Source organism: Salmo salar, chromosome 02 (assembly GCF_965601325.2).
Source record: "Salmo salar chromosome 02, fSalSal1, whole genome shotgun sequence".
Classification (NCBI taxonomy): domain Eukaryota; kingdom Metazoa; phylum Chordata; class Actinopteri; order Salmoniformes; family Salmonidae; genus Salmo; species Salmo salar.
Window position 1 is genome coordinate 86,387,515 of NC_138292.1, and position 26,611 is coordinate 86,414,125.

Genomic DNA, 26,611 nt, shown 5'->3' on the forward strand with positions numbered 1-26,611 from the left:
AAAGCTCGCCACCATTGGACTCTGGAGCAGTGGAAATGAGTTCTCTGGAGAGATGAATCACGCTTCACCATCTGGCAGTCTGACAGGAGAATCTGGTTTTGGCAGATGCCAGAACACTACCTGCCCCAATGCATAGTGCCATCTGTAAAGTTTGGAGGAGGAGGAATAATGGTCTGGGGCTGTTTTTCCATGGTTCAGGCTAGGTCCCTTAGTTCCAGTTAAGGGAAATGTTAATGCTACAGCATACAATGACATTCTAGACGATTCTGTGCTTCCAACTTTGTGGCAACAGTTTGGGGAAGGCCCTTTCCTGTTTCAGCATGACAATGCCTGTGCACAAAGAGAGGTCCATCCAGGAATGGTTTGTCGAGATCGGTGTGGAAGAACTTGACTGGCCTGCACAGACCCCTGACCTCAACCCCATTGAACACCTTTGGGATGAATTGGAACGCCGACTGCGTGCCAGGCCTAATCGCCCAACATCAGTGCCTGACTTCACTAATGCTCTTGTGGCTGAATGGAAGCAAGTCCCCGCAGCAATGTTCCAACATCTAGTGGAAAGCCTTCCCAGAAGAGTGGAGGCTGTTATAGCAGCAAAGGGGGGACCATTTCCATATTAATACCCATGGTTTTGGAGTGAGATTGTTCAACAAGCAGGTGTCCATATACTTTTGGTCATGTAGTGTAAGTAGTTGTTGTTGTTTAGCTTGGATTTGTATTGTGGTGGAAATTTAACTTAAATCTAATTTAATTTGTAGACATATCAAATGGACTACAACAGGGAATAGAACAGGATGAATGTATACATATCAAATGGACTACAACAGAGAACAGGATTTTTTATTTTACCTTTAGGATGAATGTATGCATATCAAACAATACAGTCGTGAAGAGGGCACAACAAAACCTATTCCCCCTCAGGAGACTGAAAAGATTTGGCATGTGTTCTCAGATCCTAAAAAGGTTCTACAGCTGCACCATCGAGAGCATCCTGACTGGTTGCATCACCGCCTGGTATGGCAACTGCTCAGCATCTGACCGCAAGGCACTACAGAGGGTAGTGCGTACGGCCCAGTACATCACCGGGCCAAGCTTCCTGCCATCCAGGACCTCTATACCAGGCGGTGTCAGAAGAAGGCCCTAAAAATTGTCAAAGACTCCAGCCACCCTAATCATAGACTGTTCTCTCTGCTACCGCATGGCAAGCGGTACTGGAGTGCCAAGTCTAGGTCCAAGAGGCTTCTAAACAGCTTCTACCCCCAAGCCATATGACTCCTGAACATCTAATCAAAATGCTACCCAGACTATTTGCATTGCCCGCCCCCATCCTCCTTTACACCGCTGCTATTCTCTGTTGTTATCATCTATGCATAGTCATTTTAATAACCCTACCTACATGTACATATTACCTCAATTACCTCAACTAACCGGTGCCCCCGCACATTGACTCTGTACCGGTACCCCCCTGTATATAGTCTCACTATTATTATTTTACTGCTGCTCTTTAATTACTTGTCACTTTTATTTCTTATTCTTATTCATATTTTTTTTAAGTGCATTGTTGGTTAGGGGCTCGTAAAATAAGCATTTCACCTGTTGTATTCGGCACATTTTGATTTGATTTGAAATTGGACAAAGCTTTGCCATAACTGTTTGCTGGAAGCCAGTTCTTTCTGTGAGGTCGAACAACCTAAATTCCCAACACTCCCATAACTAGGCCTTATTAGACTTATTTCTTTCTGTAGTCTGGCTGTAAACTGTCAATGATTCAGAGTTTAAAGGTGAAGATATTATTTTTTTATAACATATTCTTCACTCTTTAAATTATTCTGGAGAGTGTGACAACAAAGTACTGGGAAAATTACTTTTAAAAGTCTAATTGCCAGCTGTCAAGCGCGCTTCGCTTCTATTAGAACCTCAGCCATAATAAGCTTTAACCAAGTTGATTTCATGGCATAAACAAAAACACAAAATCTCACATTCTTAGCTTAGCATTTATCTTAGCATTTAGCTTAGTACTTTAACTTAGAAACTAGCCTCTCAACTCTCTCATGTGATTTCAAGGCCGCTAACCGGGGAAATGTCATTGAACAATGAGAGCAATGGAAAATCTTCTGTCCAGTGTGAGTTCTCTCATGTGATTTCAGGTGTCCTTCCCAGTTAAAAGTCTTTCCACATTGAGAGCAGTGGTAAGGCTTCTCTCCTGTATGTGAAGATTTTTCTCCTGTGTGTGACGGCTCCTCTCCTGTATTTGAAGGTTTTTCTCCTGTGTGTATTCTTTGATGATGTTTCAGGCTCTGTAACCACGTAAAAAACTTTCCACATTGGGAGCATTGGTGAGGCTTTTCTCCTATATGTGTTCTGTCATGTTCCTTTAGGTCCCCTGATTGGGTAAAACTCTGTCCACAGTGGAGGCAGCGGTATAGGTTTTTTCCTGTATGTATTCTCTCATGTTCTTTCAGGTTCGCTAAGCAGGTAAAATTATTTCCGCAGTGGGAGCAGTGGTAAAGCTTTTCTCCAGTGTTTGTTCTCTGATGTAATTTTAGTTGACCTGACCGGGTAAAACTCTTTCCACACAGGGAGCATTGGTAAGGCTTTTCTCCTGTGTGTATTCTCTCATGTCTTTTCAGGCACCATAGCCATCTAAAACTCTTTCCACACTGGGAACAGTGATGTAGTCTTGTTGGATTGGACGTCTCTGGCTCTGGTTCCTCTGAGTCTGGTCCTGCCAAAAACAAACAGTTTTTATTGAAACAGAAAGACCTGAATGAAACCTCCACATTATCAAACTGTCTTCCTATGAGGTTTAATGCAGACTAAATTACTCATTAACCTGAGGTCAGTTTTACAGAACATTCCATCATTAAAAAATATATTGGTGAGATTTAAAAAAAGGAAAGATGTTGTAAGGCTTCAAATCTAATATTGTAATGTCATGTTTATAGGCTGAGCAGAGCTCTATAATAATAGATAATGTCATGTTTATAGGCTGATCAGAGCTCTATAATAATAGATAATGTCATGTTTTAGGCTGAACAGAGCTCTATAATAATAGATAATGTCATGTATTTAATCTGAGCAGAGCTCTATATTAATAGTTAGGAATAACTATCGGTCAACATCAGAGGTTTCATTGGATCCATAGTTAAAAACTTCTTAGGGATAGCCCCCTTTTTTCAATTTTCGCCTAGAATGACATACCCAAATCTAACTGCCTGTAGCTCAGGCCCTGAAGCAAGGATATGCATATTCTTGGTACCATTTGAAAGGAAACACTTTGACGTTTGTGGAAATGTGAATGTAGGAGAATATAACACAATAGATCTGGTAGAAGAAAATGCAAAGAAAACAACAACCTTTTTTTCTACCACCATCTTTGAAATGCAACAGAAAGGTCCCACATCAAGCCATCACTCTGTTTGTAATTCAGATGGTGTCCGCAAGATGGCAGCAGTGCATGTGCAAAGTTTCAAACGGACAACTTGAAGTATGAGCAAACTAAATGACATTTAGTGTGAAGTCACCCAGGTACATTTGGGCAAATCGTGAAGGAGACATTTGCATTCATATTACATTTTTCTGAATATCGTCAAATCTGTATACTTGGACTTTGATTTAGCTTTTTCAGTATTAGTAGCCATATTATAAGTTCAACATTTGCAAAACAACCAGTTTTCATAACTTAAAAACTCTGAATATTCTTAGAATTCCTGTCCAAAAGGAAAAGGCATGCTGTCGCACAAGGTTAGCAGCTACATTTTGCGACAGATACAGGGTTTCCGGACACTCCCGTAAAGCCCATCTCATTGGCTATCTAGCTAACCTTGTTTGACCCCGATTGGTGCTTATTTGACAAAGTTAGAGTCGATCAAGTGAAGACCGCCCGTGTCATCGGCTTGCCATGAAGGTGTTGCTCTCTGACCAAATTTGGTGTTCTATAGGATATACTACACCCCTAATGATATAGTGAAGTCTGGTTATGTTCTAGGATCTCTGAGGAATACATACGAACGTGATTTGACTGGTTGAAACAACGTTTAGGGTTAGATTTTCACAGATTCCTTTCTTTGCAAATTGAACAAGTGGAAATACAAAATCGATCGTGCATGCTATATGGACCATTTTAGGATATGAAAAATGATTTTATCTAACAAAATGACACTTAATGTTATCTCTGGGACCCTTTGGATGATAAATCAGAGCAAGATTTCAGAATGTAAGCACACATTTCACCTTCAGAGGTGAATTTATCAAACCTATCGCGGTGAAAAAAGTGTTTTGTTGTTAGGAGCTCTCCTCAAATGATAGCATGGCATTTTTTCGCAGAAATAGCTACTGTAAATTGGGCAGTGCAGTTATATTAACAAGAATTTAAGCTTTCAGACAATATAAGACACTTATATGTACCAACATTTGTTGTTTCTCTAAAATCTGCGATTGTGACAAGGCACTGCATGATTTACAGCTGTCCCGTTGACGGGACGCCTATCCCCTAACGCTTTGTGTTTACAAAGCACGTGACAAATAAAATGTGATTTGTTGGTGGTCCACTCTTTGATGGAATAGACCAGGGGTATGCAACCCTGTTTCCACACCTGACCAAATGAGCTAATTGATCAGTTCAATGATTGCCTATATTCAACACACCTGGTCTTCCAGGTCGGTTAAATCAAAAACATGGTCTAGACATTTTACAGCAGGGCTCTCCATGACAACAGGTTACCTACCCCTGGTCTAGACATTTTACAGCAGGGCTCTCCATGACAACAGGTTACCTACCCCTGGTACAGACATTTTACAGCAGGACTCTCCAACCCTGTTACTGGAGAACTACAGTCCTGTAGATTTTCACTCCAACCTTAATCTAGCTCACCTGATTGTAACAATTAGCTGGTTGATCAGGTTAGTTACAACTGGGACAGTAGTAACTGTAATTAGCTGGTTGATCAGGTTAGTTACAACTGGGACAGTAGTAACTAATTAGCTGGTTGATCAGGTTAGTTACAACTGGGACAGTAGTAGCTGTAATTAGCTGGTTGATCAGGTTAGTTACAACTGGGACAGTAGTAACTGTAATTAGCTGGTTGATCAGGTTAGTTACAACTGGGACAGTAGTAACTGTAATTAGCTGGTTGATCAGGTTAGTTACAACTGGGGACAGTAGGAGCTGTAATTAGCTGGTTGATCAGGTTAGTTACAACTGGGACAGTAGGAGCTGTAATTAGCTGGTTGATCAGGTTAGTTACAACTGGGACAGTAGTAACTGTAATTAGCTGGTTGATCAGGTTAGTTACAACTGGGACAGTAGTAACTGTAATTAGCTGGTTGATCAGGTTAGTTACAACTGGGACAGTAACATAATCACTAGTTAACTACACATGGTTGATGATATTACTAGTTTATCTAGCTTGTCCTGCGTTGCAAATAATCAATGCGGTGCCTGATAATTTATCATCACAGCCTACTTCGCCAAACGGGTGTTGATTTAACAAGCGCATTCACAAAAAAGCACTGTCGTTGCACCAATGTACCTAACCATAAACATCAATGCCTTAAAATCAATACACAAGTATATTTTTTTAAACCTGCATATTAAGTTAAAAGAAATGAAATTCATGTTAGCAGTCAATATTAACTAGGGAAATTGTCACTTCTCTTGCGTTCACTGCAAGCAGAGTCAGGGTATATGCAGCAGTTTTTACCGCCTGGCTCGTTGCGAACTGTGAAGATTATTTCTTCCTAACAAAGACCGTAATTAATTTGCCAGAACTTTACATAATTATGACATAACATTGAAGGTTGTGTAATGTAACAGCAATATTTAGACTTATGGATGCCACCCGTTAGATAAAATACGGAACGGTTCCGTATTTCACTGAAAGAATAAACGTTTTGTTTTCGAAATGATAGTTTCCGGATTTGACCATATTAATGACCTAAGGCTCGTATTTCTGTGTGTTTATTATATTATAATTAAGTCTATGATTTGATATTTGATAGAGCAGTCTGACTGAGCGGTGGTAGGCAGCAGCAGGCTAGTAAACATTCATTCAAACCAGCACTTTCCTGCGTTTGCCAGCAGCTCTTCGCAATGCTTGAAGCACAGCGCTGTTTGTGACTTCAAGCCTATCAACTACCGAGATTAGGCTGGCAATACTATAGTGCCTATAAGAACATCCAATAGTCAAAGGTATATGAAATACAAATGGTATAGAGAGAAATAGTCCTATAATTCCTATAATAACTACAACCTAAAACATCTTACCTGGGAATATTGAAGACTCATATTAAAAGGAACCACCAGCTTTCATATGTTCTCATGTTCTGAGCAAGGAACTTAAACGTTAGCTTTTTTACATGGCACATATTGCACTTTTACTTTCTTCTCCAACACTTACTTTTTGCATTATTTAAAGCAAATTGAACATGTTTCATTATTTATTTGAGATTATATAGATTTGTATTTATTTATTATATTAAGTGTTCATTCAGTATTGTTGTAATTGTCATTATTACACATATATATATATAAAAAAAATCGGTATTGGCTTTTTTTGGTCCTCCAATATTCGGTATCGGCGTTGAAAAATCATAATCGGTCGACCTCTAGTTTAGATCTCTGTAATATGGATATCTTTCATACAGGGTTGTAGCACAATACGTCCAGAAGAGGGTGCTTCCACTACACTGAGTCACTATAAGTCCAGACTTGTAAAAATGTCACTTCTTTAATGCATTTGTTCCATTCCTCGTACCTAATGTTTCTCCTGTCTAATTGCGTGTTTTGTTTGCTAAAAATCCATAGTTTTTAATCAAACACATTTTATGTGACGTCTTTCCATTGTTGTCCAATGAAGTAGGAAGTAAGGACTTCAAGCGTGCTCTACCACTCGATATTTTATAAATATCCATTCTTTAACACCTACTGTGTACCTGTGCTTGTCCTGATTGTTACACAGTTGTCAGTTGGATTCTACTGTGTACCTGTGCTTGTCCTGATTGTTACACAGTTGTCAGTTGGATTCTACTGTGTACCTGTGCTTGTCCTGATTGTTACACAGTTGTCAGTTGGATTCTACTGTGTACCTGTGCTTGTCCTGATTGTTACACAGTTGTCAGTTGGATTCTACTGTGTACCTGTGCTTGTCCTGATTGTTACACAGTTGTCAGTTGGATTCTACTGTGTACCTGTGCTTGTCCTGATTGTTACACAGTTGGAAGTTGGATTCTACTGTGTACCTGTGCTTGTCCTGATTGTTACACAGTTGGCAGTTGGAATCCATGATTTTTTATTCTATGCATCCCTTGCCAAAACAAATCTGCAGTGCAATGACGGGCTGCTCCTTCTCCGTTAAGAAACAACGACCCCTTGGCAGAGGTCGCATTTAAATAGTACGTTTATTAAAAGCTACGGATTTCAGAAAACAAAGAAAGGCACGCAATTTACAAAGGACAAACATAGGTACAAGGAATTAAAGAACTGACATTTTTACAAGTCTGGACTTATAGTGACTCGATGTCGTGGTGGAACCTTATTTTGGACTCATTAAGCTAGAACCCTGTATGGAAGATAGAAATAGGAATGAATAGATAGGGCGTCTGTATTCAAGTCAATGATGGCATAATGCAGGGTTTCCCACACTCTGTCCTCGGAACCCCAAGTGGTGCACGTTTTGTTTTCTCCCCCCTAGCACTATACAGCTAATTCAAATCAACTAATCAGCAAACATTGAATCAGCTGTGTAGTGTTAGGGGCAAAAAAACAAAACGTGTACCAAGGGCCAAGTTTGGGGAACTCTGGCAGAATGGGTGGAGTGGCAGCCATTTTGAGTGTACCCATGCCAGGAAGTAAAACTAGGAAGTGTACCCTTCAATCTGTGCTGTGATTTGTTGAGTAAACTCAACTGACATTAGAAAAAAATGACATTCCATTGCATGAGCCACATCAGTTAAATGAACATACTACATTACCATGGCAATCCAGCATCAGTTGATAGAACATTCCAAAACACCATGGAAATGATTGCATCACAATACAAGGCAGACATTGTGAGTGTACCAATGCGTTTACCAGTCAATTGCCAGGGTTGGACCTTCCAAGCCCGTTCTATTCATTCTTATTTCTATGGTCTGGTATTACAGTGATCTAAACTAGAGACGGAGTTGGAGCCAACAACCTACAGGAGAGTGACTCTCCAGGAACAGGGTTGGAGAGCCCTGTTTCACACCATAGTTTTAACAATTCCTACAGTACTAAACAACATATTCCAGTGTAAAACTAAAGTAGAATGGCCCTTTAAAACCACACATGGGTTTAACAATTACATAGTTTGTCCTTTTGTTAAGACATTACTCACTCATTGTGTTAATCCGATCTCCTGTCTCCTCCTCCTCTCCTTCTTCCACCGTGACAGTCATCTCCTCCTCCTCCTCTTTCACTCTTTCAACTGCATCCTCTTCTTTCACAGTAACATCTTCCTCTTCTTTCACAGTAACAGCCTCACCCTCTACTTCTCTTTTAACAGTCTCTTCTTCTTTCACAGTAACAGCCTCACCCTCTACTTCTCTTTTAACAGTCTCTTCTTTCACCGTTACAGCCTCACCCTCTACTTCTCTTTTAACAGTCTCTTCTTCTTTCACAGTAACAGCCTCACCCTCTACTTCTCTTTTAACAGTCTCTTCTTTCACCGTTACAGCCTCACCCTCTACTTCTCTTTTAACAGTCTCTTCTTCTTTCACAGTAACAGCCTCACCCTCTACTTCTCTTTTAACAGTCTCTTCTTTCACCGTTACAGCCTCACCCTCTACTTCTCTTTTAACAGTCTCTTCTTCTTTCACAGTAACAGCCTCACCCTCTACTTCTCTTTTAACAGTCTCTTCTTTCACCGTTACAGCCTCACCCTCTACTTCTCTTTTAACAGTCTCTTCTTCTTTCACTGTAACAGCCTCACCCTCTACTTCTCTTTTAACAGTCTCTTCTTTCACCGTTACAGCCTCACCCTCTACTTCTCTTTTAACAGTCTCTTCTTCTTTCACTGTAACAGCCTCACCCTTAACTTTCTTTATAAAAGTCTCTTCTTCTTTCTCCTCTTCTTTACCAGGGGGAAAGTAGCTTAGTGAGCTCATGGTTGGGGATGTTAGCCTAGCACTAGGCTAATGCTGTTTTAGCTATTCAGATAGTTACTAGCAACGTAAATATGAAAGTAAAGGGGGTAACTACCTATACGACAAAGGTGTAATTACAACAAAGTGTCTATTTTACATCGAAAGTGTATATAGAGTTTGAATGTTTCGGCAATGTTGGCTAGCAAGCTACCGACGTGGCTGACTAGCTGCTGTTGTTGAGGAAGCGTCCCGTCCACTAGATTATACGTCACGCAGCAGCATTACCTGAAAGATCGCCATCTGCTGACTGGAGTAGACAACGCAGTTAAGGAAAATATGTATTTAAATTTTTTTATGTAAGTTTATTTTTTTAAATGTATTTCATTAAATAATGTTATATTGAGATGTATAAAGAAGCATGTGTTGATTTATTAGTTTGGAATTTTAATGAGTGAGAATTTAAAACAAACTTCACACAAACTAAACATCTACATTTAAAGCAATTTCTGATTCATTCAGTCAAACAGACAGATGATATCAAAATAAGCATCTAGGTCTATAAAAGAAATAAATGTACAGCACCAATCAAAAGTTTGGACACACCTACTAATTCAAGGGTTTTTCTTTATTTTTTTAACCATTTTCTACATTGTAGAATAATAGTGAAGACATCAAAACTATGAAATAACACATATGGAATCATGTAGTAACCAAAAAAGTTTTAAACACATCAAAATATATTTAGATTTTAGATTCTTCAAAGTAGCCACCCTTTGCCTTGATGACAGCTTTGCACACTCTTGGCATTCTCTCCACCAGCTTCATGAGGTAGTCACCTGGAATGCATTACAATTAACAGGTGTTCCTTGTTAAGTTAATTTGTGGAATTTATTTCCTTCTTAATCTGTTTGAGTCAATTAGGTTGTGTTGTGACAAGGCAGGGGTGGTATACAGAAGATATTTGGTAAAAGACCAAGTCATATTTGGTAAAAGACCAAAGACCTTTGAAAGTTTCTTCAAGTGCAGTCGCAAAAACCATCAAGCGCTATGATGAAACTGGCTCTCATGAGGACCGCCACAGGAAAGGAAGACCCAGAGTTACCTCTGCTGCAGAAGATGTTCATTAGAGTTAGCACCATCAGAAATTGCAGCCCAAATAAATGCTTCAGAGTTCAAGGAACAGACACATCTCAACATCAACTGTTCAGAGGAGACTATGCGAATCAGGCTTCATGGTTGAATTGCTGCAAAGAAACCACAACTAATGGACACCAATAAGAAGAAGAGACTTGCTTGGACCAAGAAACACAAGCAATGGACATTAGACCGGTGGAAATCTGTATTTTGGTCTGATGAGTCCAAATTTTAGATTTTTGGTTCCAACCGTTGTGTCTTTGTGAGACGCAGAGTAGGTGAATGGATGATCTCCGCATGTGTGGTTCCCACCATGAAGCATGGAGGAGGTGTGATAGTGGTTTGCTGGTGACACTGTCAGTGATTTATTTAGTGGGACTATCATTTGTTTTTCAACAGGACATTGACCCAAAACACACCTTCAGGCTGTGTAAGGGCTATTTGACCAAGAAGGAGAGTGATGGAGCGCTGCATCAGATGACCTGGCCTCCACAATCACCCGACCTCAACCCAATTGAGATGGTTTGGGATGAATTGGACGGCAGAGTGAAGGAAAAGCAGCCAACAAGTGCTCAGCATATGTGGGAACTCCTTCAAGACTGTTGGAAAATCATTCCAGGTGAAGATGGTTGAGAGAATGCAAAGATGTCATCAACGCAAAGGGTTACTTTGAAGAATCTAAAATATATTTTCATTTGTTTAACACTTTTTTTTGTTATTACATGATTCCATGTGTGTTATTTCATAGTTTCGATGTTTTCACTATTATTCTACAATGTAGAAAATAGTAAAAAATAAAGAAAAACCCTTGAATGAGTAGGTGTGTCCAAACTTTTGACTGGTACTGTAGGTGTATTGTTTGTTAAACTTTGCAATCAATGGTTTTTGCTTGGCATACATTTTAAAGTGAAAAGGTGAGTCTCAGCATCACTCTGATACCGTAGAATGGCCCATAAACAAAAACACAAATTCTCAGTCAAAAACATAAGTCAGAACACAGCCTCTCTATTCTCTCATGTGATTTCAGGTCCTCTGACTGGGAAAATGTCTTTCCACAATGAGAGCAGTGGTATGTCTTCTCCTCCTGTGTATGTATTCTTTCATGCTTATTCAGATGTCTTAACCGGTTAAATCTCTTTCCACAGTGGGAGCAGTGGTAGGTCTTATCTCCTCCTGAGTGTGTCCTGTCATGTCTATTCAGGCCTCCTAACTGGGTAAAACTCTTTCCACACAGGGAGCATTGGTAGGGCTTTGCTCCTGTGTGGGTATTCTCATGCGTTTTCAGGGTCACTAACCACCTAAAACTCTTTTCACAATAGGAACAGTGGTAAGGCTTCTCTCCTGTGTGTATTCTCTCATGCATTTTCAGGGACCCTGACTTGGTAAAACTCTTTCCACATTGGGAGCAGTGGAAAGTCTTCCTCCCTTCTGTGTGTATTTTCTCATGTGTTTTCCAGTTCCCTATCCAGGTAAAACTCTTTCCACATTGGGAGCAGTGGTAAGGTTTCTCTCCTGTGTGTATTATCTCATGCGCTTTCAGGTTGCCTAACTTTGTAAAACTCTTTCCACAGAGGGAACAGTGGTGTTTTCTTGCTGGTTTGGGCATCTCTGGGTCTGGTTCCCCTGAAGGACTCTTCCCGCTGTCAGAGTGAGAGTCTGGTCTCTCTCCTGCCAAAACAAACAGAGTATTTAGTTAAACAGAGACCTGAATGAAAGCTCCACATGATAACACTGTCTTCCTATTTGGTTTAATCAAGACTAGTTCCCTCAGTAACATTGTTGTTAAAAATAAACCTGGTGAGATTTTAAAAGCAAATAATATAGAGCTTAAAATCGAATCTTGCACTTATGGAATGTCATGTTTATAGGCTGAGCAGTGCTCTATAATAATAGATAATGTCATGTTAATAGGCTGAGCAGAGCTCTATAATAATAGATAATGTCATGTTTATAGGCTGAGCAGTGCTCTATAATAATAGATAATGTCATGTTAATAGGCTGAGCAGAGCTCTATGATAATGTCATGTTTATTGGCTGAGCAGAGATTTATCATAATGATAATGTTTATAGGCTGAGCAGAGCTCTCTAATAATAGATAATGTCATGTTTATAGGCTGAGCAGAGCTCTATAATAATAGATAATGTCATGTTTATAGGCTGAGCAGAGCTCTATAATAATAGATAATGTCATGTTTATAGGCTGAGCAGAGCTCTATAATAATAGATAATGTCATGTTTATAGGCTGAACAAAGCTCTATAATAATAGAGCTCTAAATTAAAATGTATCATTGTTAACACTTGTGCTCCCAACTTAAAAAAGTGAAGACAACATAAAATATAAGAGCACCAGGAACAAATATTAGTTTTAAATCCATTGAGATATAGCCTATAGGGCCTAGTTTTAAATCCATTGAGATATAGCCTATAGGGCCTAGTTTTAAATCCATTGAGATATAGCCTATAGGGCCTAGTTTTAAATCCATTGAGATATAGCCTATAGGGCCTAGTTTTAAATCCATTGAGATATAGCCTATAGGGCCTAGTTTTAAATCCATTGAGATATAGCCTATAGGGCCTAGTTTTAAATCCATTGAGATATAGCCTATAGGGCCTAGTTTTAAATCCATTGAGATATAGCCTATAGGGCCTAGTTTTAAATCCATTGAGATATAGCCTATAGGGCCTAGTTTTAAATCCATTGAGATATAGCCTATAGGGCCTAGTTTTAAATCCATTGAGATATAGCCTATAGGGCCTAGTTTTAAATCCATTGAGATATAGCCTATAGGGCCTATATGAATTATAATACAGCTACTTCTGAAGCACACATTGTTCCCCAGAAATTAATATGTAACACTGTAAATACGTGTTTATGATAAAATATTGATATTCCGGTCATTGAAATGACAGTCATTAGGTTTCTACATTGTGTAAATGCACTATTTTCCTATTGAGGTGCATGTACATAGAACATTGAACACGGTCTCTTCAAGAACTTCAAGTTTGTGAGTGAAGACATGTAAAAGATGGGTCATTAACTCATTGGTATGGGGCGTTTCCACGGCAACAGAGTGATGCTGAGACTACAATTTTTCACTTTAAAATGTATGTAAAACAAAAACCAAAGTTAAACAAACCATACAACTCAACTACAAAAACACATTTACTTGAAGACCAGTGCAGGTGCAAAGTTTGGTAACAGAATGACGTCACAAACAGTAAAATATATATCATTCTGTTACAAAACTTTGCATCTCCACTGTTCTTCAAGTAAATGTGTTTTTGTAAAATGTTCTGTGTAAAAAACTTATTTTTTAGCCCTTTTTATGCCAAATTTCGTGATTTCCAATTGGTTGTTACAGTCTTGTTCCATCACTGCAACTCCCGTACGGACTCGGGAGAATCGAAGGACGAGAGCCGCACTGCTCTCGACCTTCTTGACACACTGCTTAACCCTTGAAGCCAGCAGCACCAACGTTTCGGAGGAAACACCGTACAGCTGGGGACCGAAGTCAGCGTGCACTGCGCCCGGCCCCGCCACAAGGAGTCGCTAGTGCGCGATGGGACAAGGACATCCCCAGCCGCCCAAACCCTCCCCTAACCGGGCAACGCTGGGCCAAATTGTGTGCCGCCTCATGGGTCTCCCGATTGCAGTCGGCTGCGACACAACCCAGGATCGAACCTGAATCTGTAGTGACGCCTCTAGCACTGCGATGCAGTGCCTTAGACCACTGCACCACCCAGGAGGCCCTGTGGACATTGTTCAAAGTAGTCCTGGTGCACAGAGTTGTATAGTGTACTTAACTTACAGTTGAAGTCAGAAATTTACATACACTTAGGTTGGAGTCATTAAAACTCATTTTTCAACCACTCCACACATTTCTTGTTAACAAACTATAGTTTTGGCAAGTCGGTTAGGACATATACTTTGTGCATGACACAAGTAATTTTTCCAACAATTGTTTACAGACAGATTATTTCACTTATAATTCACTGTATCACAATTCCAGTGGGTCAGAAGTTCACATACACTAAGTTGACTGTGCCTTTAAACAGCTTGGAAAATTCCAGAAAATGATGTCATGGCTTTAGAAGCTTTTGATAGGCTAATCGACATAATTTGAGTCAATTGGAGGTGTACCTGTGGATGTATTTCAAGGCCTACCTTCAAACTCAGTGCCTCTTTGCTTGGCTTAAGGACAACAAAGTCAAGGTATTGGATTGGCCATCACAAAGCCCTGACCTCAATCCTATAGAAAATGTGTGGGCAGAACTGAAAAAGCATGTGCGAACAAGGAGGCCTACAAATCTGACTCAGTTACACCAGCTCTGTCAGGAGGAATGGGCCAAAATTCACCCAACTTATTAGTCTGTCTGGGGTTTGTCCCATCATCCCAGAAGATACACAGAGAACTACCCTGTCCCATCATACCAGAAGACAGACAGATAATTACCCTGTCCCATCATACCAGAAGATACACAGAGAACTACCCTGTCACATCATACCAGAAGACAGACAGAGAACTACCCTGTCACACCATACCAGAAGACAGACAGAGAACTACCCTGTCACACCATACCAGAAGATACACAGAGAACTACCCTGTCCCATCATACCAGAAGACAGACAGAGAACTACCCTGTCACACCATACCAGAAGACAGAGAACTACCCTGTCCCACCATACCAGAAGATACACAGAGAACTACCCTGTCCCATCATACCAGAAGATACACAGAGAACTACCCTGTCACATCATACCAGAAGATACACAGATAACTACCCTGTCACACCATACCAGAAGACAGAGAACTACCCTGTCCCACCATACCAGAAGATACACAGATAACTACCCTGTCACACCATACCAGAAGACAGAAGTGCTTTACATCAAATACTTTTCAGAAATCATCTTTACTCTTGTAGGATAGAGATATAAGGTTCCATTTAAATTCCAGTCAGTTCAGGAAGTACGCTGAAATTCCAGTTCTCTTCAATGCTTTTCAAGGAGAAACATTTTGAATTTCTTTCTGAACTGACAGGAATGGAAAAGACCCCATCCTGGTATTATCCATCTAAAAGAAATCATTCCAAACTATTGAACAATGTCAATATCTCCTCTGGAAAAAAGATGTGTTTTAATATGAAGTGTTACCAGACCAGTGGCATGAGATCTTAGTTCAAAGGGAGTTCACTTAGCCCCCCTCTGTGACTAAACACACACACACACACACACACACACACACACACACACACACACACACACACCACTCTTTGTCTCTCTCACACACACTCCCACCCCCTCCACAGGAAGCCCCTACCAGGCCACTATGATGTAACATCCTGTAATCGCAGCACTTTGTTTTCACACAGTGATAAATACTGCTTTTATAAAACGCTGAGAGAGAAAGTGTGTGTGTGCGCACGTGCGTCTGTCCGTGTGTGTGTGTGTGTGTTTGGTGAGTGTGTGCGCGTTTGGTGAGTGTGTGTGTGCGTTTGGTGAGTGTGTGTGCGTTTGGTGAGTGTGTGTGTGTGTGTGTGTGTGTGTGTGGTGTGTGTGTGTGTGTGTGTTTGGTGTGTGTGTGCGTTTGGTGTGTGTGTGCGTTTGGTGTGTGTGTGTGTGTGCGCATTTGGTGTGTGTGTGTGTGTGTGTGGTGTGTGTTTGAGTGTGTGTGCGTTTGGTGAGTGTGTGTGCGTTTGGTGAGTGTGTGTGTGTTTGGTGTGTGTGTGTGTTTGGTGAGTGTGTGTGTGCGTTTGGTGAGTGTGTGTGTGTGTGTGTGTGTTTGGTGAGTGTGTGCGCGTTTGGTGAGTGTGTGTGCGTTTGGTGAGTGTGTGTGCGTTTGGTGAGTGTGTGTGCATTTGGTGAGTGTGTGTGTGTGTGTTTGGTGTTTGTGTGTGCGTTTGGTGAGTGTGTGTGTGTTTGTGTGTGCGTTTGGTGAGTGTGTATGTGTGTGTGTGTTTTGTGTGTGTGTGTGCGTTTGGTGTGTGTGTGTGTGTGTGTGTTTGGTGTGTGTGTGTGTTTGGTGTGTGTGTGTGTGTGTTTGGTGAGTGTGTGTGTGTTTGGTGAGTGTGTGTTTGCTGAGTGTGTGTGTGTTTGGTGTGTGTTTGGTGAGTGTGTGTGTGTTTGGTGAGTGTGTGTGTGTGTGTGTGTTTGGGTGTGTGTGTGTGTGTTTGGTGTGTGTTTGGTGTGTGTTTGGTGTGTGTGTGTGTTTGGTGAGTGTGTGTGTTTGGTGAGTGTGTTTGGTGAGTGTGTGTGTGTGTTTGGTGAGTGTGTGTTTGGTGAGTGTGTGTGTGTTTGGTGAGTGTGTGTGTGTGTTTGGTGAGTGTGTTTGGTGAGTGTGTGTGTGTTTGGTGAGTGTGTGTGTGTTTGGTGAGTGTGTTTGGTGAGTGTGAGTGTGTTTGGTGAGTGTGTGTGTGTTTGGTGAGTGTGTGTGTGTGTGTTTGGTGAGTGTGTTTGGTGAGTGTGTTTGGTGAGTGTGTTTGGTGAGTGTGTGTGTGTTGGTGAGTGTGTTTGGTGAGTGTGTGTGTGTTTGGTGTGTGTGTATGGTGTGTGTGTGTGTGTGTTTGGTGTGTGTTTGGTGTGTGTTTGGTGTGTGTGTGTGTTTGGTGAGTGTGTGTGTTTGGTGAGTGTGTTTGGTGAGTGTGTGTGTGTGTTTGGTGAGTGTGTGTGTGTGTTTGGTGAGTGTGTGTGTGTTGGTGAGTGTGTTTGGTGAGTGTGTGTGTGTGTTTGGTGAGTGTGTTTGGTGAGTGTGTGTGTGTTGGTGAGTGTGTGTGTGTTTGGTGAGTGTGTTTGGTGAGTGTGAGTGTGTTTGGTGAGTGTGTGTGTGTTTGGTGAGTGTGTGTGTGTGTGTTTGGTGAGTGTGTTTGGTGAGTGTGTTTGGTGAGTGTGTTTGGTGAGTGTGTGTGTGTGTGTGTGTGTGTTTGGTGAGTGTGTTTGGTGAGTGTGTGTGTGTTTGGTGAGTGTGTGTGTGTTTGGTGAGTGTGTGTGTGTTTGGTGAGTGTGTGTGTGTGTTTGGTGAGTGTGTGTGTGTTTGGTGTGTGTGTGTGTGTTTGGTGAGTGTGTGTGTGTTTGGTGTGTGTGTTTGGTGTGTGTGTGTGTGTGTGTTTGGTGAGTGTGTGTGTGTGTGTTTGGTGAGTGTGTGTGTGTGTGTTTGGTGAGTGTGTGTGTGTGTGTGTTTGGTGAGTGTGTGTGTGTGTGTTTGGTGAGTGAGTGTGTGTTTGGTGAGTGTGTGAGTGTGTGTTTGGTGAGTGTGTGTGTGTGTGTTTGGTGAGTGTGTGTGTGTGTGTTTGGTAAGTGAGTGTGTGTGTGTGTTTGGTGAGTGTGTTTGGTGAGTGTGTGTGTGTTTGGTGAGTGTGTGTGTGTTTGGTGAGTGTGTGTGTGTTTGGTGTGTGTGTGTGTGTGTTTGGTGAGTGTGTGTGTGTTTGGTGTGTGTGTGTGTGTGTGTGTTTGGTGAGTGTGTGTGTGTGTTTTGGTGAGTGTGTGTGTGTTTGGTGAGTGTGTGTGTGTGTGTGTTTGGTGAGTGTGTGTTTGGTGAGTGTGTGTGTGTTTGGTGAGTGTGTGTGTGTTTGGTGAGTGTGTGTGTGTTCTCTTCCTCCCAGCAACATATTTCATGTTTAATGCTGTAGCTTTGCTTAAGACATTCAGAGACAAAACAGGATACGTTTCCTTTATCTCTGGTTATTTCTCACCATGGGTTATAGTCTGTCTGGGTTATAGTCTGTCTGGGTTATAGTCTGTCTGGGTTATAGTCTGTCTGGGTTATAGTCTGTCTGGGTTATAGTCTGTCTGGGTTATAGTCCGTCTGGGCTATAGTCCGTCTGGGCTATAGTCCGTCTGGGCTATAGTCCGTAGTCCGTCTGGGTTATAGTCCGTAGTCCGTCTGGGTTATAGTCCGTCTGGGCTATAGTCCGTCTGGGTTATAGTCCGTCTGGGCTATAGTCCGTCTGGGCTATAGTCCGTCTGGGCTATAGTCCGTCTGGGTATAGTCCGTCTGGGCTATAGTCCGTCTGGGCTATAGTCCGTCTGGGCTATAGTCCGTCTGGGTTATAGTCCGTCTGGGCTATAGTCCGTCTGGGCTATAGTCCGTCTGGGTTATAGTCTGTCTGGGCTATAGTCTGTCTGGGCTATAGTCTGTCTGGGCTACAGTCTGTCTGGGCTACAGTCTGTCTGGGTTACAGTCTGTCTGGGTTACAGTCTGTCTGGGCTACAGTCTGTCTGGCTACAGTCTGTCTGGGCTACAGTCTGTCTGGGTTACAGTCTGTCTGGGCTACAGTCTGTCTGGGCTACAGTCTGTCTGGGTTATAGTCTGTCTGGGTTATAGTCTGTCTGGGTTATAGTCTGGGCTACAGTCTGTCTGGGCTACAGTCTGTCTGGGTTATAGTCTGTCTGGGTTATAGTCTGTCTGGGCTACAGTCTGTCTGGGCTATAGTCTGTCTGGGTTATAGTCTGTCTGGGTTATAGTCTGTCTGGGCTACAGTCTGTCTGGGTTATAGTCTGTCTGGGTTATAGTCTGTCTGGGCAACAGTCTGTCTGGGCTACAGTCTGTCTGGGCTACAGTCTGTCTGGGTTATAGTCTGTCTGGGTTATAGTCTGTCTGGGCTACAGTCTGTCTGGGCTACAGTCTGTCTGGGCTACAGTCTGTCTGGGCTATAGTCTGTCTGGGGTTTTTTCTATTTTTGTATTTATTTATTACCCCATTTTCGTGATATCCAATTGGTAGTTACAGTCTTGTCACATCGCTGCAACTCCCATACGGACTCGGGAGAGGCGAAGGTCGAGAGCTGTGCGTCCTCCGAAACACAACCCAACCAAGCTGCACTGCTTCTTGACACAACGCCCACTTAACCCGGAAGCCAGCCGCACCAATGTGTCAGAGGAAACACCGTACACCTGGCGACCTTGTCAGCGTGCATTGTGCCAGGTCCGCCACCTAGCTTCTGGGCCTGAGTAACAGGCAGTTTACTTTGAGCACGCTTTTCATCCGGACGTGAAAATACTGCCCCCTAGCCCAAAGAGGTTTTAAGGACAACAAAGTCAAGGTATTGTGGTGGCCATCACAAAGCCCTGACCTCAATCCTATAGAAAATTTGTGGGCAGAACTGAAAAAGCGTGTGCGAGCAAGGAGGCCTACAAACCTGACTCAGTTACACCAGCTCTGTCAGGAGGAATGGTCCAAAATTCACTTATTGTGGGAAGCTTGTGGAAGGCTACCCGAAACGTTCGACCCAAGTTCAACAATTTAAAGGCAATGCTACCATTGAGTGTATGTAAACTTCTGACCCACTGGGAATGTGATGAAAGAAATAAAAGCTGAAATAAATCACTCTCTACTATTATTCTGACATTTCACATTCTTAAAATAAAGTGGTGATTCTAACTGACCTAAAACAGGGCATTTTTACTAGGATTAAATGTCAGGAATTGTGAAAAACTGAGTTTAAATGTATTTGGCTAAGGTGTATGTAAACTTATGACTTCAACTGTATAGAATATTTCAATCAGATCGGTCTGTCTTACAATATAACTGAAAAACGTAGGACCTAATAAAACCATAGATGTAGATCTTTAAATCATATTTTAGAAAAATATATTTAGAGATGTTTAAAAATTGTGAAAAATACAATGGTAAGCATTTTATCCATTAACATTTTGTTGGTTGAGTCCCCACTCTGTAGCTTTAACAATTCCTACAGCACAACATATTCAAGTGTAGAATACCCTTTAAAAAGCACACATTAGTTCAACTGCAGAGTTTGTGCCCTTGTTTTTTAAGACTTACTGGTGTTAATCAGATCTCCGGTTTTCTCTTCTTGTTCTTCTTCCTCCTCCCCCAATGTAACGGTAATCTCATCCTCCTCTTTCACTCCAAAAACCGCATCCACCTCTTTCTCTTCCTCTTCTTTCACAGTAACATCCTCCTCCTCTTCTTTCACAGTAACATCCTCCTCCTCTTCTTTCACTGAAACTTCTTCTTTCACTGTAACAGCCTCACCCTCTACTTCTTTTTTTACCGAGACATTCTCCTCCTCTTCCTTCTCTTCTTTCACGACAATGTTCAGCCACATACCCTCCTTCTCCGTCCAACGGACCTCCGCTTCTTTAGCAGGAGGAGAATAGCTTAGTGAACTCATGGTCGGGGATGTTAACTAGCTAACTAGTTAGCATTAACGATTAGCCTAGTGCTACTGCTAACTTAACCAGCCAGGTAGATGACTACGGTAACTAACAACGTAGGCATGAATATTACATTAAATGCTGTAACAAGTAGATACGGCAGAAGTGTGTTTAAAACATAGCTAGTAATACACCGGAGCAGTCTAAATAGCTTTAATGTTTCGGCTTTGTTGGCTAGCAAACTACCGAGGTGGCTGACTAGCTTGCTGTTGTTGTTGAAGCGTCCCGTCCACTAGATTATACGTCACACAGCAGCATCGCCTGAAAGATGCTCATCGCCATCTGCTGACTGGAGTGGGCAACGCAGTTGAGAGAAAAGTTATTTCATTGTAAAATACATTTATATAGAGACGTACAAATAGAAGCATGTGTTGATTGATTAGTGCAAAATTTTAATCAAACTCAACATCTACTACACATTTTGGCTTGGCCCCTAAGACCCTCACAAACTTTTACAGGTGCACAATTGAGAGCTTCCTTTCGGGCTGTATCACACCTGGTACGGCAACAGCACCGCCCACAACCACAGGGCTCTCCAGAGGGTGGTGCAGTCAGCCCAACGCATCACCGGGGCAAACTACCTGCCCTCCAGGACACCTACAGCACCCGATGTCACAGGAAGGCCAAAAAGATCATCAAGGACATCAACCACCTGAGCCACCGCCTGTTCTCCCCCGCTACCATCCAGAAGGCAAGAACAGTAAAGGTGCATCAAAGCTTGGACCGAGAGACTGAAAAACAGCTTCTATGTCAAGGCAATCAGACTGTTAAACAGCCATCACTAGCTGGCTACCACCCGGTTACTCAACCCTGCACCTTCAAGGCTGCTGCCCTATATACATAGACATGGAAACACTGGTCACTTTAATAATGTTTACATTCTGCTTTACTCATTACTGCTTTACTCAATCAAATCATATCAAATTGTATTTGTCACATGCGCGAAATACAACAGGTGTAGACCTTACAGTGAAATGCTTACTTACAATCCCTTAACCAACGATGCAGTTTTAATAAAACATGTTTTTTTAAAGTAAGAAAAAAGTAAGAGATAAGAAAAACAAATAATTAAAGAGCAGCAGTAAATAACAATAGTGGGGCTACATACAGGGGGTACTGGTACAGAGTCAATGTGTCAATGTGCGGTTGCACCGGTGTCACGGTAATTGAGATAATTATGTACATGCAGGTAGGGTTGTTAAAGTTGCTATGCGTAGATAATAACAGAGAGTAGTAGCAGCGTGGGGGGGGGGGGGGGGGGAGGGGGGTGCAAATAGTCTGGTTAGGCATTTGATTAGTTGCTCAGGAGTCTTATGGCTTGGGGGTAGAAGCTGTTTAGAAGCCTCTTGGACCTAGACTTGGCGCTCCGGTACCGCTTGCCATGCTGTAGCAGAGAGAACAGTCTATGACTAGGGTGGCTGGAGTCTTTGATGATTTTTAGGGCCTTCCTCTGACACCGCCTGGTATAGAGGTCCTGGATGGCAGGAAGCTTGGCCCCAGTGATGTACTGGGCTGTACGCACTACCCTCTGTAGTGCCTCGCGGTCAGAGGTGGAGCAGTTGCCATACCAGGCAGTGATGCAACCCGTCAAGTTGCTCTCGATGGTGCAGCTGTAGAACCTTTTGAGGATTTGAGGACCCATGCCAAATCTTTTCAGTCTCCTGAGGGGTAATAGGTTTTGTCGTGGCCTCTCCACGACTGTCTTGGTATGCTTGGACCATGTTAGTTTGTTGTTGATGTGGACGCCAAGGAACTTGAAGCTCTCAACCTGCTCCACTACAGCCCTGTCGATGAGAATGGGGGCGTGCTCGGTCCTCTTTTTCCTATAATCCACAATCATCTCCTTTGTCTTGATCACATTGAGGGAGAGGTTGTTGTCCTTGCACCACATGGTCAGGTCTCTGACCTCCTCCCTATAGGCTGTCAGTGTCAGTGATCAGGCCTACCTCTGTTGTGTCATCAGCAAACTTAATGATGGTGTTGGAGTTGTGCCTGGCCGTGCAGTCATGAGTGAACAGGGAGTAGAGGAGGGGACTGAGCACGCACCCCTGATGGGCCCCCATGTTGTGGTAGATGTGTTGTTACCTACCCTTACCACTTCCTGACGGCGTAGCCCGTCAGGAAGTCTAGGATCCAGTTGCAGAGGGAGCTGTTCAGTCCCAGGGTCCTTAGCTTAGTGATGAGTTTTGAGGGCAATATGGTGTTGAATGCTGAGCTGTAGTTAATGAATAGCATTCTCACATAGTTGTTCCTTTTGTCCAGGTGGGAAAGGGCCGTGTGGAGTGCAATAGAGATTGCATCATCTGTGGATCTGTTGGGGCGGTATGCAAATTGGAGTGGGTCTAGGGTTTCTGGGATAATGGTGTTGATGTGAGCCATGACCAGCCTATCAAAGCATTTCATGGCTACAGACCGTGAGTGCTACGGGTCGGTAGTCATTTAGGCAGGTTACCTTAGTGTTCTTGGGTACAGGGACTATGGTGGTCTGCTTGAAACATGTTGGTATTACAGACTCAGACATGAACAGGTTTAAAATGTCAGTGAAGACATTTGCCAGTTGGTCAGTGGATGTTCGGAGAACACTACTGCACTGTTTGGAGCTAGGAACACAAGCATTTCTCCACACCCGCAATAACATCTGCTAAATATGTGTATGTGACCAATACAATTTGATTTGTATTTAAGCATTTTCTGATTTATTCAGTCAAATAGACAGATAACTTTAAAATAAGCATTTAGCTCTATACTGCTCCTACATGGTGTAACAATACATCATGTAGATAAGATGTACACTACCGTTCAAAAGTTTGGGGTCACTTAGAAATGTCCTTGTTTTTGAAAGAAAAGCATTTTTTTTTGTCCATTAAAATAACATCAAATTGATCAGAAATACAGTGTGGACATTGTTAATATTGTAAATGACTATTGTAGCTGGAAACGGCAGATTTTTTTATGGAATATCTACATAGACGTACAGAGGCCCATTATCCGCAACCATCACTCCTGTCTTCCAATGGCACGTTGTGTTAGCTAATCCAAGTTGATCATTTTAAAAGGCTAATTGATCATTAGAAAACTCTTCTGCAATTATGTCAGCACAGCTGAAAATTGTTGTTCTGATTAAAGAAGCAATAAATCTGGCCTTCTTTAGACTTGTTGAGTATCTGGAGCATCAGCAAGTGTGGGTTCAATTACAGGCTCAAAATGGCCAGAAACAAAGACCTTTCTTCTGAAACTCGTCAGTCTATTCTTGTTCTGAGAAATGAAGGCTATTCCATGCGAGAAATTGCCAAGCAACTGAAGATCTCATACAACGCTGTGTACTTCTCCCTTCACAGAACAGCGCAAACTGTCTCTAACCAGAATAGAAAGAGGAGTGGGAGGCCACGGTGCACAACTGAGCAAGAGGACAAGTACATTAGAGTGTCTAGTTTGAGAAACAGACGCCTCACAAGTCCTCAACTGGCAGCTTCATTAAATAGTACCCGCAAAACACCAGTCTCAACATCAACAGTGAAGAGGCGACTCCGGGATGCTGGCCTTCTAGGCAGAGTTCCTCTTTCCAGTGTCTGTTCTTTTTTGCCCATCTTAATCTTTTATTTTTATTGGATAGTCTGAGATATGGCTTTTTCTTTGCAACTCAAATGTAGCACATTTCAGACATAGATCCATGCAATGCGCTTTACAGGGAAAAAATGAATAATCACTATGAAAATAAAAACTTTAATATTTGCTACACAACAAACATAAGAGGATTAAAACTATAGAATAACAAACTGAAAGACTAATGAGCATTCTAAGGAAATGACGTTGATTAAAATAGTAAGAATAGGATGTAATATCCAACACAACATATAAGCTTGCTTACTACATTGTTACTAAACAATAACTGTACAAAAAAATTGTCAGTTGGTTGAAAATGTTACATGAAATGTAAAATATGAAATATCAAAACCAAATGTACACCCCTTTGTTAATATGTATTGGCAATAATTCACTTAATGGTGAGGCATGGAATAATTAAAAATGTATCTTTTGTCAGGCTGGATGTTTGAAATATGAGGTGATTTGAGACATGCTTATTCAGTAGTGGAATAAAGACAATTAGCACTACAATGTTGTAAAGAAATACTGTGTGTAAATACTGGAGTGATGTAACTGTCAATAAAATTGTTCATAGACCAATTTTTGATAGTCCATGTGTATAGGCTGCAAGTACGTTGAAATTATATTGGATGTCAGGTATGGTCTTCTTTTCAACGTCTTTTTAATTACATTTTGTAAATAAGACTTTGTTCTTAACTGACTTGCCTAGTTAAATAAAGGTTACATTACTACAATTTTAAAAACATTGTACATTGTGATATTAAATACTCCTTCTGTGATGTTAAAACGTTCTACATTGTGACAGTATTTCATGAAACAACTACTTCATGTATTTTCTGATGTTTAAATCACAGATCTTTTATCAGAGTATCTCTTCCCACATTTATGACAGCTATGAGGTTTCTCTCCTGTGTGTTCTCAGGTGTGTAGTCAGATGGCTAGATGTAACAAAACTGTTCCCACATTGATCACAGCTATAAGGTTTCTCTCCCGTGTGTATTCTCAGGTGTGCTACCAGGTTGCCTGCATGAGCAAAACACTTTCCGCATTGATTACAGCTATATGGTTTCTCTCCTGTGTGTGTTCTCTGGTGAATAGTCAGATTGCTGGATGTAACAAAACTCTTCCCACATTGATTACAGCTATACGGTTTCTCCCCTGTGTGTGTTCTCTGGTGAATAGTCAGAATGCTAGATGTAGTAAAACTCTTCCCACATTGATCACAGCCATGAGGTTTCTCTCCTGTGTGTGTTCTCTGGTGAATAGTCAGATTGCTAGATGTAGTAAAACTCTTCCCACATTGATTACAGCTATGAGGTTTCTCTCCAGTGTGAATTCTCTGGTGTGATTGTAATGTATATAATTTAGAAAATGTCTTCCCACAGTCAGTGCAGCTATAAGGTTTCTCTCCTGTGTGTGTTCTCTGGTGAATAGTCAGATGGCTAGATGTAGTAAAACTCTTCCCACATTGATTACAGCTATGAGGTTTCTCTCCAGTGTGAATTCTCTGGTGTGATTGTAATGTATATAATTTTGAAAAGGTCTTCCCACAGTCAGAGCAGCTATAAGGTTTCTTTCCCGTGTGTATTCTCTGGTGTGTTTTCAGGCTGCTTGGAGCATTAAACCTCTTCCCACATTGATCACAGCTATTACGTTTCTCTCCTGTATGGATTCTCTGATGTCTTTTTAGGTCTGCTGAAGAGGTGAATCTCTTCCCACAATCAGAGCAATGAGCTGTATCACCTGTGTGAAATCTCTGGTGTACTTTTACTGAATCTGATCTTGAATAACTCTTCCCACAGTCAGTCAAGTGGTGAGATTTCTTCCGTGTGGGTTTCCGCTTGAGATGTTCTGATGTGGAGAGACTCTCTGCCTCGTCAGCATCATGATGTTGTTGAGGCTCCCCAGAGGATCCACGATAGTCACGTCTCTCTCCTGTGTGAACAAAGTCAGACAGATGGTTAAAGGCCAGCAAAATCCACTGTTTCTTTTTAGCTAAAAAAGTGATGCCCATGACGTTGTACAAAAATGTACATTCTTAATGAATGTTTAAATGCTTTTACAAACTTATTTGACAATCAGTGAACAACAGTCATATTTTGTCTTGTTTTTTTTCCACTTTAGTCGTAAAGTTGATGATTCTAGAATATAGGCCCCTTTCTGTGTTTGCTCAAATTTGCCACACGAGGATAATGCACATGCAATTTGGTTGCAGAAACTTCTCCCCGCTGAAGAAGAAACGGTTAGTTAAGGATGTGGCATATCTACGTTGAGCAAAAATGGTGAGCGATGATTGTAGTTTTCCACAATGTATTCTGAATATTACAGCGCATTATCAGAGCAAGATCAGAAGTGCTACTCAAGGAAACTCACATTAAGCTCTGTGTCTATTCACTAATTCCACACTGTGGGGGAAAACTGAGGGGAGTTCTCATAGGCTGACAGCAAATACAGCCTCCATTTCCAGGTTGCTTATGAGTGCATTTCAAACTACTTTTGGATTCAAATTGTAAGGCTTGTTTGTCCTACTTAATATGTTTGTGTCATCGTCGAAAATCAACCAATTTATACTTAAAACATTTTTTTTTAAA

The 26,611-nt window shown here is 41.5% G+C and overlaps 2 protein-coding genes across 2 annotated transcripts in view; both read right to left on the reverse strand.

Moving 5' to 3' along the window:
• Positions 1 to 819: 819 nt before the first annotated feature.
• Positions 820 to 20,634, reverse strand: LOC106594493 (uncharacterized). The gene is made up of 3 exons (XM_045711421.2): positions 20,020 to 20,634; positions 8,358 to 11,907; positions 820 to 2,725 (listed from the first exon to the last, which is right to left on the reverse strand). Exons 2-3 carry the CDS (start codon positions 9,124 to 9,126, stop codon positions 2,013 to 2,015), a joined length of 1,482 nt encoding a protein of 493 aa, XP_045567377.2. The 5' UTR covers positions 9,127 to 11,907; positions 20,020 to 20,634; the 3' UTR covers positions 820 to 2,012.
• Positions 20,635 to 24,121: 3,487 nt separating this feature from the next.
• LOC106594474 (uncharacterized) overlaps positions 24,122 to 26,611 on the reverse strand; it is a 35,006-nt gene continuing 32,516 nt past the window's right edge. The window contains exon 6 of the mRNA XM_045711456.2: positions 24,122 to 25,955. Within this exon, the coding sequence (XP_045567412.2) occupies positions 24,913 to 25,955 (1,043 nt within the window). The 3' untranslated portion in view covers positions 24,122 to 24,912. The remainder of the gene's footprint in view (positions 25,956 to 26,611) is intronic.

Coding starts and splice junctions, on each gene's coding strand:
- LOC106594493 (XM_045711421.2), bottom strand. CDS start 9,126: ATGAGCTCACTAAGCTACTTTCCCCCTGGTAAAGAAGAGGAGAAAGAA. Junction 2,726..8,357: donor AGATCGGATTAACACAATGA/GTGAGTAATGTC, acceptor TGTTTTTGGCAG/GACCAGACTCAGAGGAACCA.